Source organism: Oncorhynchus masou, chromosome 28, assembly GCF_036934945.1.
Source record: "Oncorhynchus masou masou isolate Uvic2021 chromosome 28, UVic_Omas_1.1, whole genome shotgun sequence".
Taxonomy (NCBI): domain Eukaryota; kingdom Metazoa; phylum Chordata; class Actinopteri; order Salmoniformes; family Salmonidae; genus Oncorhynchus; species Oncorhynchus masou.
The window spans coordinates 65098610-65110690 of record NC_088239.1 but is presented as its reverse complement, the minus strand read 5'-3'; the positions used below and the strand labels follow the sequence as shown (position 1 = coordinate 65110690).

At 43.0% G+C, this 12081-nt stretch overlaps 3 protein-coding genes across 12 annotated transcripts in view; 2 read left to right on the top strand and 1 right to left on the bottom strand.

Moving 5' to 3' along the window:
• Positions 1–4523, top strand: part of LOC135518078 (high affinity copper uptake protein 1-like) — a 21051-nt gene extending 16528 nt beyond the window's left edge. For both annotated transcript variants that reach the window (XM_064942954.1, XM_064942953.1), the window contains exons 3-5: positions 1582–1654; positions 1804–1972; positions 2280–4523. In XM_064942954.1, the coding sequence (XP_064799026.1) occupies positions 1582–1654; positions 1804–1972; positions 2280–2481 (444 nt within the window). In that variant the 3' untranslated portion in view covers positions 2482–4523. The remainder of the gene's footprint in view (positions 1–1581; positions 1655–1803; positions 1973–2279) is intronic.
• Positions 4286–10321, bottom strand: LOC135518080 (anaphase-promoting complex subunit CDC26-like). Of its 8 annotated transcripts, none has more exons than XM_064942962.1 (3): positions 9881–10321; positions 5391–5533; positions 4286–5152 (listed from the first exon to the last, which is right to left on the bottom strand). In XM_064942962.1, the coding sequence occupies exons 2-3, from the start codon at positions 5469–5471 to the stop codon at positions 4970–4972; spliced, it is 264 nt and encodes an 87-aa protein (XP_064799034.1). In that variant the 5' UTR covers positions 5472–5533; positions 9881–10321; the 3' UTR covers positions 4286–4969. The 8 variants fall into 8 exon arrangements, with proteins under 8 accessions (XP_064799034.1, XP_064799035.1, XP_064799036.1 ...); XM_064942963.1 differs by having other exon boundaries at positions 5391–5530; XM_064942964.1 differs by having other exon boundaries at positions 5391–5491.
• LOC135518076 (uncharacterized WD repeat-containing protein alr3466-like) overlaps positions 8191–12081 on the top strand; it is a 10099-nt gene continuing 6208 nt past the window's right edge. For both annotated transcript variants that reach the window (XM_064942951.1, XM_064942949.1), the window contains exon 1: positions 8191–8957. In XM_064942951.1, coding sequence (XP_064799023.1) covers positions 8924–8957 — 34 coding nt within the window. In that variant the 5' untranslated portion in view covers positions 8191–8923. The remainder of the gene's footprint in view (positions 8958–12081) is intronic.

Genomic DNA, 12081 nt, shown 5'->3' with positions numbered 1-12081 from the left:
GCCTTTAAACAACTTGGAAAATTCCATAAAATGATGTCATGGCTTTAGAAGCTTCTGATAGGCTAATTGATGTAATTTGAGTGAATTGGAGGTGTACCTCTGGATGTATTTCAAGGCCTATGGGTTCAAGTCTGTATATAGGCAGCAGCCTTTCTCTTCTAGTGATGGCTGTTTTAACAGTCTGATGGCCTTGAGATAGAAGCTGTTTTTCAGCCTCTCTGCTTTGATGCACCTGTACTGAACATGCAGCTGCTCGGGTGGATGTTGTCCTTGATTATCTTTTTGGCCTTCCTGTGACATCATGTGTTGTAGGTGTCCTGGGGGGCAGGTAGTTTCCTCTGGCGAGCCCTGCGGTTGTGGGCGGTGCAGTTGCTGTACCATACAGTGATACAGCCCGACAGGATGCTCACAATCGCGCAAGTTTTAGGTGACAAGCCAAATTTCTTCAGCCTCCTGAGGTTGAAGAGGCGCTGTTGCGCCTTCACACCGTCTATGTGGGAGGACCATTTCTGTTTGTCCTTGATGTGTACGCCGAGGAACTTAACTTTCTATCGTCTCTACTGCTCTCCTGTGCATAGGGGGGTGCTCCCTCTGCTGTTTCCACAATCATCTCTGTTTTGTTGACGTTGTGATGTTATTTTCCTGACACCACACTCTGAGTGCCCTCCCTGTAGGCTGTCTTGTTGTTGATAATCAAGCCTGCTACTGTTGTCGTCTGCAAACCTGATGATTGCGTGTATGGCCACATGGTCATGGTGAACAGGGAGTACAGGAGGGGGCGACGCACTCACCCTTGTGGGGCCCAAGTGTTGAGGATCAGTGAAGTGGAGATGTTTCCCACCATCACCTGGGAGCGGCCCGTCAGGAAGTCCAGGACCCAGTTGCACGCGGTGGGGTTCAGACCCAGGGCCTCAAGCTTAATGATGAGCTTGGAGGATACTACGGTGTTGAATTCTGAGCTGTAGTCAATTAACAACATTCTTACATAGGTATTCCTCTTGTCCAGATGGGATAGGGCAGTGTGACGGAAATTGCATCGCCTCTGGATCTATTGGGGCAGTAAGCAAATTGAAGTGGGTGTAGGGTGACAGGTAATGTGGAGGTGATATGATCCTTGACTAGTCTCACAAAGCACTTCATGGTGACCGAAGTGAGTGCTACGAGGCAATAGTCATTTAGTTTAGATACCTTTGCGTTCTTGGGTACAGGAACAATGGTGGCCATCTTGAAGCATGTGGGGACAGCAGACTGGGATAGGAAGAGATTGAATATGTCTGTAAACACACCTGGACATCTGTGCATGCTCTGACGACGCGGCTATGGATGCCGTCTGGGCCAGCAGCCTTGTGGGTTAACACATTTAAATGTCTTACTCAAGTCGGCCACAGAGGAGAGCCCACAGTCCTTGGTAGCTGGCCGTGTCAGTGGCACTCTGTTATCCTCAAAGCTTGTCTAGCAGCAAGACGTTGGTGTCTGCGATGTGGCTGATTTTCCTTTTGTAGTCCGTGTTCGTCTGTAAACCCCTTGGCTCTATAGGTGTGATACCATTTTTAAAAATTGTTTTCTGTCCCTCTTCTCCAGAAAATGACCTTCTACTTTGGCTACACAAACGTGGAGCTGCTGTTTGCCAGCCTTGTCATCAACACACCTGGAGGTAAGTTAGTTTGTGTTCCCAGAATGTATTTTCAGACTTGAAATGTAATGCAAAAAGCATTTTATGTATTGGCCATTTGAATATTCATAAAACTACAAATAATATTGGTTAGATAGTGAGTCAATTATTTAACATGTCTCCTCTTTCAGAGATGGTGGCGGCCTGCTTTGGTTGTTTCCTGCTGGCTGTGCTCTACGAGGGGCTGAAGATTGGCAGGGAGTTCCTGCTGAGGAGGAACCAGGTCAACGTGCGTTACAACTCCATGCCTGTCCCGGGGGCAGACGGCACCATGGTCATGGAGACCCACAAGACTGTAGGGTAAGTTAGACAACCAAGCAACAGAACTCTTTACTAACCGGACACATAGTAGTACTGCAGTGAAGTGGTCCATTTTACACCTCAATAATGAGACTTCTAGACATTGCAGTTCAAAAGGGCTACGTGCTCCATATCAACTTGCAGTAGGAGAATGTGAAGCCTCACTGTATGTGGCGAATGTTGTAGATATAACAGGAGTTTTTAAATGGATTTGTTTGCCACTAACACCTGACTTGCAGAGTGCTGTCAATTAGTGTATTTGAAAACAAGTTTTTTTAACCATCCTGTTTCCCCCTCTCCCCTGCAGCCAGCGGATGCTGAGTATGGCACACTTGCTGCAGACGGTGTTACACATCATCCAGGTGGTGGTCAGCTATTTCCTCATGTTGGTCTTCATGACCTACAATGCTTATCTGTGTATCGCCGTTGCAGCCGGGGCAGGCGTCGGATACTTCTTATTCAGCTGGAAAAAGGCTGTGGTTGTTGATATCACCGAACACTGTCACTAATAGCCCCCCCCCCCCCCCCCCGGTCTCTCTTCATCCTCCACCCACACACACATACATTCACACACAGGTATTCTCCATTTAATCGTCATCATCATGCATCCAGTTTTATATACGTTTATCTTATTTAAATGGTTCACTTTGTCACACAAGTTGCTTGATGGAAAATGTGAATTATGACTGAGCTTTTACATTTGTGACATTCAAGTCTGTCCTTTTAGTAGGTCCAGTAGACTACCCTCGACAACTAGCATGATGTTGGTATTCCAAATGCTGGCTTCTGTTATACCAACACCACTCCTGTCTGGCTCCACAGCTCTGTCAAGGGCCAAACATCCACTTCCCCCAGCCGTGCCATTCTTCCATTCTGTTTTTGTTATTGCGCAACAACCAGTGCAGGTTCATCCTTGTAGCACTGGGGCTCTAGGCTCTTCTGCTCAGAGGGCTATTTACGACCCTTACAACCTCTCTCATTGAAGATCATTGTGAATAGGGCCCAGAGTTTTTCCTGACCCCACCTGGGCCCAAGTTAAAGCCAATGTGTTCTTCTGAAGCCTTGTCATATCTGCATTCCACCTGACAATCTGGCGGGGGGGTCTAACATAATCAGTGTCTCTCAACTACAGGAGTCAAAGGTCATACTTGGGATTGTGTGGAGATGGTGGGGCAGCTCTGGCTGTATGACTAAGCCTTACTAAACCCTTTGCCTTAAAGGAGGGAAACATGACAGCCTAGGCCAACTGTAGTCTACTGACAAGTGCCAGTGCTATTTTAAAGAAGTTTGTCCAGTGGACAAGCAGTCAAGTACAGTACACTTTAAATGTTGTGTGATTATATACATTAGTGTAATGCAGCAGAGCGCGACAACCTTTGAGACCCTCTTCATGAGACACACTGCTATGCAGTGTTCAATTTTGGTAGTTTATGAATGACAACCTCATTATTTACCAATGACACTTGGCACTCGAAGGCTTGATCTGACACACAAATGTAAATTGACTCTTGTACATCAAGAAGCCAATATAAAATGTTCATAATATAACTTGGGAGTAACTTTTGGTGCATTCATTCAATAGGCTTAAATTAGTTAGCATGTCAACACAACATGGACACTAGTGTCCTTATTGGAGCAAGTGCTCAGATCCCAAGGACAAGCAGGGAACTATGGGAAAGTACGAGGATAAATCTAGTGCTTTCTCAGACTGGCCTAGTAACACATGATTACTGCACCTCTTGTGACCTATCGGTGCTTACGCCTCCCAGTTCACACTTTGACAGGAGGGGATATCTATGAAGTAGAACCTAAAGAGAAAGTTGTATTTTTAGTTTCTTGATTATAATTTTTTTTGTCTCTGAGAAATGACTAGTAAATGTTTATCAGTTGCGTAAAGCTGTGTTTTACACAGGCAGTCTGATTCTGATATTTTAATGATTTGGCAATAGAGCTTATTTGATTGGTTAAAGGACCAATTAGCGGAAATGTCAGAATTGTCTGTCTCTGTAGACCGGCAGCCCAAATCTTTTTTTTTTTCTTTTTTTTTTTGCACTCAGTTAATTGTTCTTTTGACCAATCAGATCTGGAAAAATATCGGTTGTAGAAAGATGTGATTGGTCAAAAGACCAATTAGTGGAAAAAATATCAGAATTGAGCTGCTTGTCTAAACACAGCCTTAGTGATGTGCTGTGCCTGGTTTGAGGGTCAAATTCCTAGTTGCTATAACTGGATTCAACTGCCGCACATTCTCATTACATTACAATCAAGCCAGGGACATTAATAGTTAGTGTATACTTGAACATATTATAACTGTTTCTGCTTTACCACATGGGATCATGTATCAAGATTTATTATTATAGTCTACTGTACAACTCGAGCGTTGAAGTTAATGGGCCAAAACAGCAGTGGGAGTCTGACTGCCACTCCAGCGCAGCAACAGTGTGAACATTACCTGGACTGTTAAGTCCACAGACATGTCTGTATAGTATGACGTATTTACAGTGCTGTAATCATCTAGAGAAAACGAGTAATAAATGGTATCATTCAAGAACTGTATGTTTGATTCTGTTGCATTCTCATAATGCAGCCTTGAAGGCCAATAAAACTACAATCATACCATTCTAAGTAATAACTGATTAGTTATCAAGTCCATTCCATTTTGCCCCAAAGATGCTACCTTCACCTTCCTGGGACGACCAAGTCTGGATTTTTGTAATAGAGGGAAACCACTACAACAGCTCCAATGATACATATTGTACGAAAGGCCACACGCTTTGCATCGCAAGTCATAACATTTCAGGTAAATGCAACAACATTACTTTAGAAGATGTGTGTTATAAGCAAAACATGATCCTCAAACTACACATTTCTTTGTGAAGAGAATTCTGACCTCCGGCAAGCACACAAGTATCCCTGACCATGTCAATAGCATTGTTACTGTGCCATCCACACACCAACACTGGTTTGAGCGGTCTTGTCAATGTGCCTATTAGGAACCTAAAACTGCATGTTTCCAAAGAGTGAGGGCAAGGTGTTGGGTTTAGGATGGGGTTTGTAGCTTCTCTCGTTGATCATCTGTTCCCGTGTCTTCCCATCCCCTGTTCCACCGCTGGCCCCCACCATATTACTAAACATAGCCACACCAACAACATCCACTTCATCGCTCTGTTTTTTCCGAATCTGAGAGGGGGGGGGGCGTAGGTTGTTAGACATAAGTTCTGGTATGTATAATTCATGTAAAAAATAAAGTGTTTTTCTCACACCCAAGGCGCGGATTTTATGCCAATCAAGCGTTTCTTAAAGTTAATGAGGAATTTAAGAAACGGGTTGCAGGCAATCCATCAACAACGCAAAGCCTCTTTATTATGCCTTTATACCTGCAGATAATAAATGTATCCATGATGCTGTGGCTACTCACCTCAAGCTCTTTCTTGACACACTCAAACTCCTCAGTGTCATCCAACTTCAATTCCAGACGGGTGGGCTTTCTGCGCAGCATATTATATCCACCAATGTTGGCTGTGAAGCAGATGTGCCCAAGGCTGTAAGTAGTAACTTCTACTAGATGGTTAAAGACAGAAAGGTGACAGATCAATTATCGAGTGTAATAATATGGCTTGCATTTGCTAAACCACTTAGCTAGCTATATACAATTACTAAACAATAGTTCATGTTAAGGCTTCCAAACAAATCAATCACACTAAAATCTCTTTGCAACAACTTGCTAACTTTACTAGCAAACTGTCAAGCTAACTACATAAAAAACTAGTGACAGACCAAGCACGGCTAAAGAGGGCAAAATTGAGCGCTCCATACGTCAATTTCTCGGATCCAGTGGTACTCACAAAGAAACAGGCTAATATTTCATATTTGCTTACATTTTGTTAATGTTGTTTATATGGACAGCAGTAGCTAGCTAGCCTATCCCTGTAGAATTCGCTATAAATTGACGAAGGGCTTCTGGGTAACGTAGTTTTCAGCAGTGCCCGTGTGGGTATGTTTGACCTCCTTTCCACTAGATGTCGCTGTGAAATGTGAACAGGCAACCACTTGTGTTTTGATTTTGCTTGCTGGTTGCGGTTCCTGTGTAATTGCGTTATTTCAAACCCAATAATAAAATATAGGTACATTAATCACCTTAAATGTTGAGCATTTTGTCTATTTGGTGATGCTTTTGGCAACCTGCTGAGTGTCGTTCGCTAACTAGTTTATCTGACGTTAGCTAGTTAGTCAACGTGTTCTTGTGTAAAGACTACTTTACAAACCCCTATGATTTTGTCAATGTGTCCTAGCCATTTGATTTACTGATTAGGGAGTTGTCCATTTTTGGTCAGCAAATTGATAGTTAGTAAACTACACACTCATTCCATTCATTCATATCTCTGTGTGGCTATTGTTTACTCCAGGACAGTATCATTCATTGTGGTGAACAGTGGGACCAGAGATGTCTGACGAGGATGAAGCTCCGCTGGTGAAGAAGACCAGAATGTTCTATGGCAGTCTGAAGGAGAGGGAGCGGCTGGGACGAGAGTCCTCTGGGTCAGGCAAAAATTCTGTCAAAGCAGGCATTGATGCTGTCAACATCAACTGTTTATGGTTGGAGTCGTATGTATGTGTGTCTCTTAACTCAGCTTACTTTCTCTCTCTCTCTCTTCCCTCAGGTCCCTTGAGCTTGAGGAACACGTGAGTGAGCTCCAGTCTGAGGTATTTGCTGACTTTTTCTCGCTCGCTTTCTGCGCTCAGTCACAGTATCCACTGACGATATAGAGGTTAAAGCTTGCTTACGGGCCCTTGGGGAGCCAATTGCATTGTTTAGTGAGGGGCCTGCTGAGAGATGAGAGAGGTGAGTCACAAGCATGGTTCTGTCCTCCCCTTCTAATATTTTAATGTGTGGATTAAAAATTAAAGACCCTCTGAAGCTCCTCTGATGCTTTTACAACATGTCATGTCACCCCTGTCAACTTACCAATTAAAATTGCAGTTTTGAGTTAGTCTTTCTGCTTGAAAACACCACATCGAAAGTTATATTTTGCATACATTATATCCACCTCGAACCTTAGCTCAACCTCTTTTCGATTTTGTTATTTATTTTCCAGGCTGAGGAATATCCTTTCTGTAGTGTGCCCAGATGCACTAAAGAAATCTAAGAAGGGTGATGAAAGAAACTTAAATTACTTCTAACAAATCTCTATCAACATGTTAAATGTGCAACCAGAGGGAAAACGTTTCTAGATCACCTGTACTCCCTCGCTCTCCCTCGCCCTCCGTTTTGGTAAATTCAACCACAACTCTATTCTCCTGATTCCTGCTTACCACAAGCAAAAATTAAAGCAGGAAGCACCAGTGACTCGGTCTATAAAAAAATGGTCAGATGAAGCAGATGCTACAGGACTGCTTTGCTATCACAGACTGGAACATGTTCCGGGATTCTTCCGATGACATTGAGGAGTACACCACATCAGTCACTGGCTTTATCAATAAGTGCATTGAGGACGTCTCCCCACAGTGACTGTACGTACATACCCCAACCAGAAGCCATGGATTACAGGAAACATCCGCACTGAGCTAAAGGGTAGAGCTGCCGCTTTCAAGGTGCGGGACTCTAACCCGGAAGCTTACAAGAAATCCCGCTATGCCCTGCGACGAACCATCAAACAGGCAAAGCGTCAGTACAGGACTAAGATTGAATCATACTACACCAGCTCCGACACTCGTCGGATGTGGCAGGGCTTGCAAACTATTACAGACTACAAAGGGAAGCACAGCCGCGAGCTGCCCAGTGACACGAGCCTACCAGACGAGCTAAATCACTTCTATGCTCGCTTCGTGGCAAGCAACACTGAGGCATGCATGAGAGTATCAGCTGTTCTGGGCAACTGTGTGATCACGCTCTCCATAGCCGACGTGAGTAAGACCTTTAAACAGGTCAACATACACAAGGCTGCGGTGCCAGATGGATTACCAGGATGTGTGCTCTGGGCATGTTGACCAACTGACCGGTGTCTTCACTGACATTTTCAACATGTCCCTGATTGAGTCTGTAATACCAACATGCTTCAAGCGGACCACCATAGTCCCTGTGCCCAAGAACACAAGGCAACCTGCCTAAATGACTACAGACCCATAGCACTCACGTCCGTAGCCATGAAGTGCTGGTCTGTAAATGTATCTCCATATTGAATAAATGGAGTGAAAATGTTGTAGTAGTGAGAGATATATTGGAGAGTCAAGCCACATATCATACCTCCTCCTGAATACACCTGTTGTATTCGGCGCACGTGACAAACTTTGATTTGAGAAATCCAAACGTTCCCAGGAGGAGGTATGATATGTGGTTTGAATCTCCAATGTATTTCTCTCACTACTACAATGTTTTCACTCCATTCATTCAATATGGAGATACATTTACAGCACCAGTCAAACGTTTGGACACCTACTCATTCCAGTGTTCTTTATTTTTACTCCTTTCTACATTTCTACATTGTAGAATAATAGTCAAGATATCAAAACTATGAAATAACACACATGGAATCAAGTTGCAACCAAAAAGTGTTAAACCAATCAAAATACAAAGTACAAGAACTTCACAAGACCCTCACCGTATGTCCTCCATCAAAGTCTCCAAAATAATTGAAGGGCGTGTCTTGTTCATGAAAAACTGTTGTAGAATATCAACATTTTCTCTGCCTACTCAGAACCTGAATAACTACTGCAGTCAAATCGGTGACGACAGGCCTAAATCCTTTTCCAATTTAGCCCAAACTCCAAAATGCTTGTGACTGCCGCTTGGTGAGTCCCTCAGTCTCCTCTCGTTGCACTGCACAGACAGGAATGGTATTGATGGTGTTTTATATCCATTTAGCCATCAAATAAGTATTTGTTAGAAGAATTGTCCTTGTCGTCCTGACTTGTTTTTTGTTCTCTCTAGGAGTGGCCTGTGTAAACTGTGGAATGTTCGACTGCACCCTTATCTGTACTCTTCGGGGTTAGAAGAATATCTTATTTTTCTCAATCATTTGAGAAATTGCATTGCAATTTACTCTTTCTTGACTTCTGTTGTCCTAAATTAGGGCTGGGAGGTATACTGTATTTTACGATATGTCGCGATACGAAACCTTCAGCCCCGCCCCTTGGCCGGCAGCGGGGTGCTAGAGGTGGTTAGCATCCCGTTCCTTGGATTGGACAGGGCACTATAGATACTTCAGGTTATCTCGGTATAACCAGGACCGCTCGCGTAGCCCTGCCTCTTTCTATATCGATACGTTGTCCGCGTAGAGAGGTCTTTAGCCTTGTCACTCTCAACGGTCTAGCTCTAGCTGGGATGTGTGAACCCCACGTTTATCCTCTAGACTCTTTGTTTCACCACTAATTGATCCCTGAGTTGTTATTAAGCACTAGTCCCACCAGTCTCTATATGATTTCCCTGTGGTTGAGTATTTCCCCTCTGTGATGTATCTAGTTTAAAGTGTGAAGACCTTTAGTCAACTTAGCCGACGGGCAGAGTAGTGAGAATATGTATCGCTTGGATAATAAAACTTAGATAGATCGATAAGACAATTAATGAATCACTACTGGACACACCTTCCTCTTTGTCTTTTAATGGTAACTCACTTTGTCATAGAGTATTGGTCTCCGTTTCCAGTGGAGGGGAGTGTCAGAGTTGTTATCTCCCGTGCCGTTAACGGTCTTGGGAGGGCGTTTTACTCGAGACAAAGCAAGGCTACCGTTTATTTTTGGAAACACTGTTTTTTTGTCTTTTATAATCAAACACACTTCAAAATACACCATGTGTTACTTGGTCACACACAGCGTTAATCACAAACATGCCAGTGCCTTAATGCTCTATAAAGCCGGGTACAATGATAACACTTATCTCTATATTAATGCTTATAATATCTCTTTAATTACCTTTGAGAGATGATGGGGAGACCCACGAGATCAGGAGCAGAGTTTCAATCGGTCAGAGTTCTGAGAATTTAGTTTCGGTATCGACTCCTCCTATGAGAGATCGGTGGTTCACTTAAATTGCGAGATTCAAGTTAGTCTGGAGAGATCAGAGGTTCACCGTTGATCTACCGCAGTGTCTGTGGCGATAATACCCAGCCGGAATGTTGAGCTCAATCAGTTAAGATATTATTGCATCAAGATAAACCGAGCACAGGGCAAATGGCGACAAGTACAACTGTCCGATAGGTAAGCGGCACGAACCCGAGTTCCAGCAAGTTAGAATCTATAGATAATTTGAGTCGAGCATTAATGGCTCAAAGTCAAATGGTTGTCTAAATGAATTCAAGATTCAAGAAGGCAGCGCCAATTTAATGGCAATTTCTCTTTATATACCTTTTGTTTCTCTGCACCGGATCCGCTCCTCGTCCTCTCTGGCAAAGGCAGTGATGACTCATCACCTCAGAGACTATGTCAAGTGCAGTAATGATGCGTACAGCAGGAAATACTTTTATATTTCTTATATGGCCTTCCGTTTATGACAGAGCCTTCTACTCTAGTAGCAATGATTCTAGCAGTTTCTCCCATTCGTCTGGGTTGTCGTCGGTTAGCTGGGTGGGTGTCTCTTGATACCAGTCTGTTGAGTTGGGTGGTGGACTGGTGTCCTCTGCTGGAGATTGAGCCCAATCTGGTAGATCAGTTGAGTCTGGCTGAGGCAGGGGTGGAGGGGACAACGGGGCCAGGGGGGTAGGAGGGAGATCCCTTTGACGTTTCACTACAGATATATGGACCGGTTTGGATTTTTACTTTACAGTAGACTAGAATACAGTATATACATATTAAATGAGTAAAGCAGTATGTGAAGTTTGGTCATACGCACATCCTTAACATAGGTGCTGGGCTAATAAAGAACAGACCTGATGAAGATCCATTTCAGATCAAAATGTTGTCAATAAAGTGGTGAATTTGGAGCTTTAAAGCAGTGTGTAAACATTAAAGTGACCAGTGATTCCATGTACAGTATATAGGGCAGCAGCCTCTAAAGTGCAGGGTTGAGTAACCTGGTGGTAGCCGGCTATTTAACAGTCTGATGGCCTTGAGATAGAAGCTGTTTTTCAGTCTCTCTGTCCCAGCTTTGATGCACCTGTACTGACCTCGCCTTCTGGATGATAGCGTGGTGAACAGGCCGTGACTTGGGTGTTTGATACCAGTGATGGTGTAGACTGAAATCAGCATGTTTGTGCAATCTTCTAAATCAAAGAGGAATATGCAAAGCAAGAAAATGTTAGCTACATGAAGTAGCTAAGAGAACATTCAGTTATTTTGTACCTTTATTTAACTAGGCAAGTCAGTTAAGAACAAATTCTTATTTTTAATGACAGCCTAGGAACAGTGGGTTAACTGCCTTGTTCAGGGGCAGAAGGACAGATTTTTATTTTTTTTACCTTGTCAGCTCAGGGATTCGATCTTACAACCTTTCGGTTACTAGTCCAACGCTCTAACCACTAGGCTACCTGCAGCCCCAGGTAGGCAAAGATTATAGGGTCCCCTAAGAAACACTTATCAATACAAAAGTTCCTTGTCCTTACCCTGTCTTTAACTCCTCCCTGGCATTTTAATTTTTTGTCACGACAAACAACACAGAATATAACAGTAGGCACTTTAAATACAAACTATAGAATTAGAATAATCATTCTATTTCCATGATTCCAACAGTTCACCCATGTGTTTTGTTCTAAATCGCTAGTAAAATCGCAATCGCAACCTTTGGCTAAAAATAAGGCCTACTTTCTTTGCCCATATTGTGCAGCCCTACATGGCAGTGTGGAAGTGATCTCAAATAAGTGTAACAAATGCAGACATTTATGAAAATGCAGATTTCTTTGAATTGAACAGTATTTAAATAATCAAAATGGAGAAAGACCAATTGAAATCTCTTAGAATTTACAGTGGGGCAAAAAAAGTATTTAGTCAGCCACCAATTGTGCAAATTCTCCCACTTAAAAAGATGAGAGGCCTGTAATTTTCATCATTGGTACACTTCAACTATGACAGACAAAATGAGAGAAAAAAATTATTCTCATGAAGGCAATGTTGAACATTCATTATTCAAAAACAAAATACCGTCATACTGTCCTTTTTATTTTTATGCAGTGATATGCTAT

Bases quoted from the DNA above. Each gene is read 5' to 3' on its own strand.
- LOC135518080 (XM_064942956.1), bottom strand. The intron at 5,153-5,390 runs GTGAGTAGCCAC...CCCCCCTCTCAG, and splicing joins GTGTCAAGAAAGAGCTTGAG to ATTCGGAAAAAACAGAGCGA.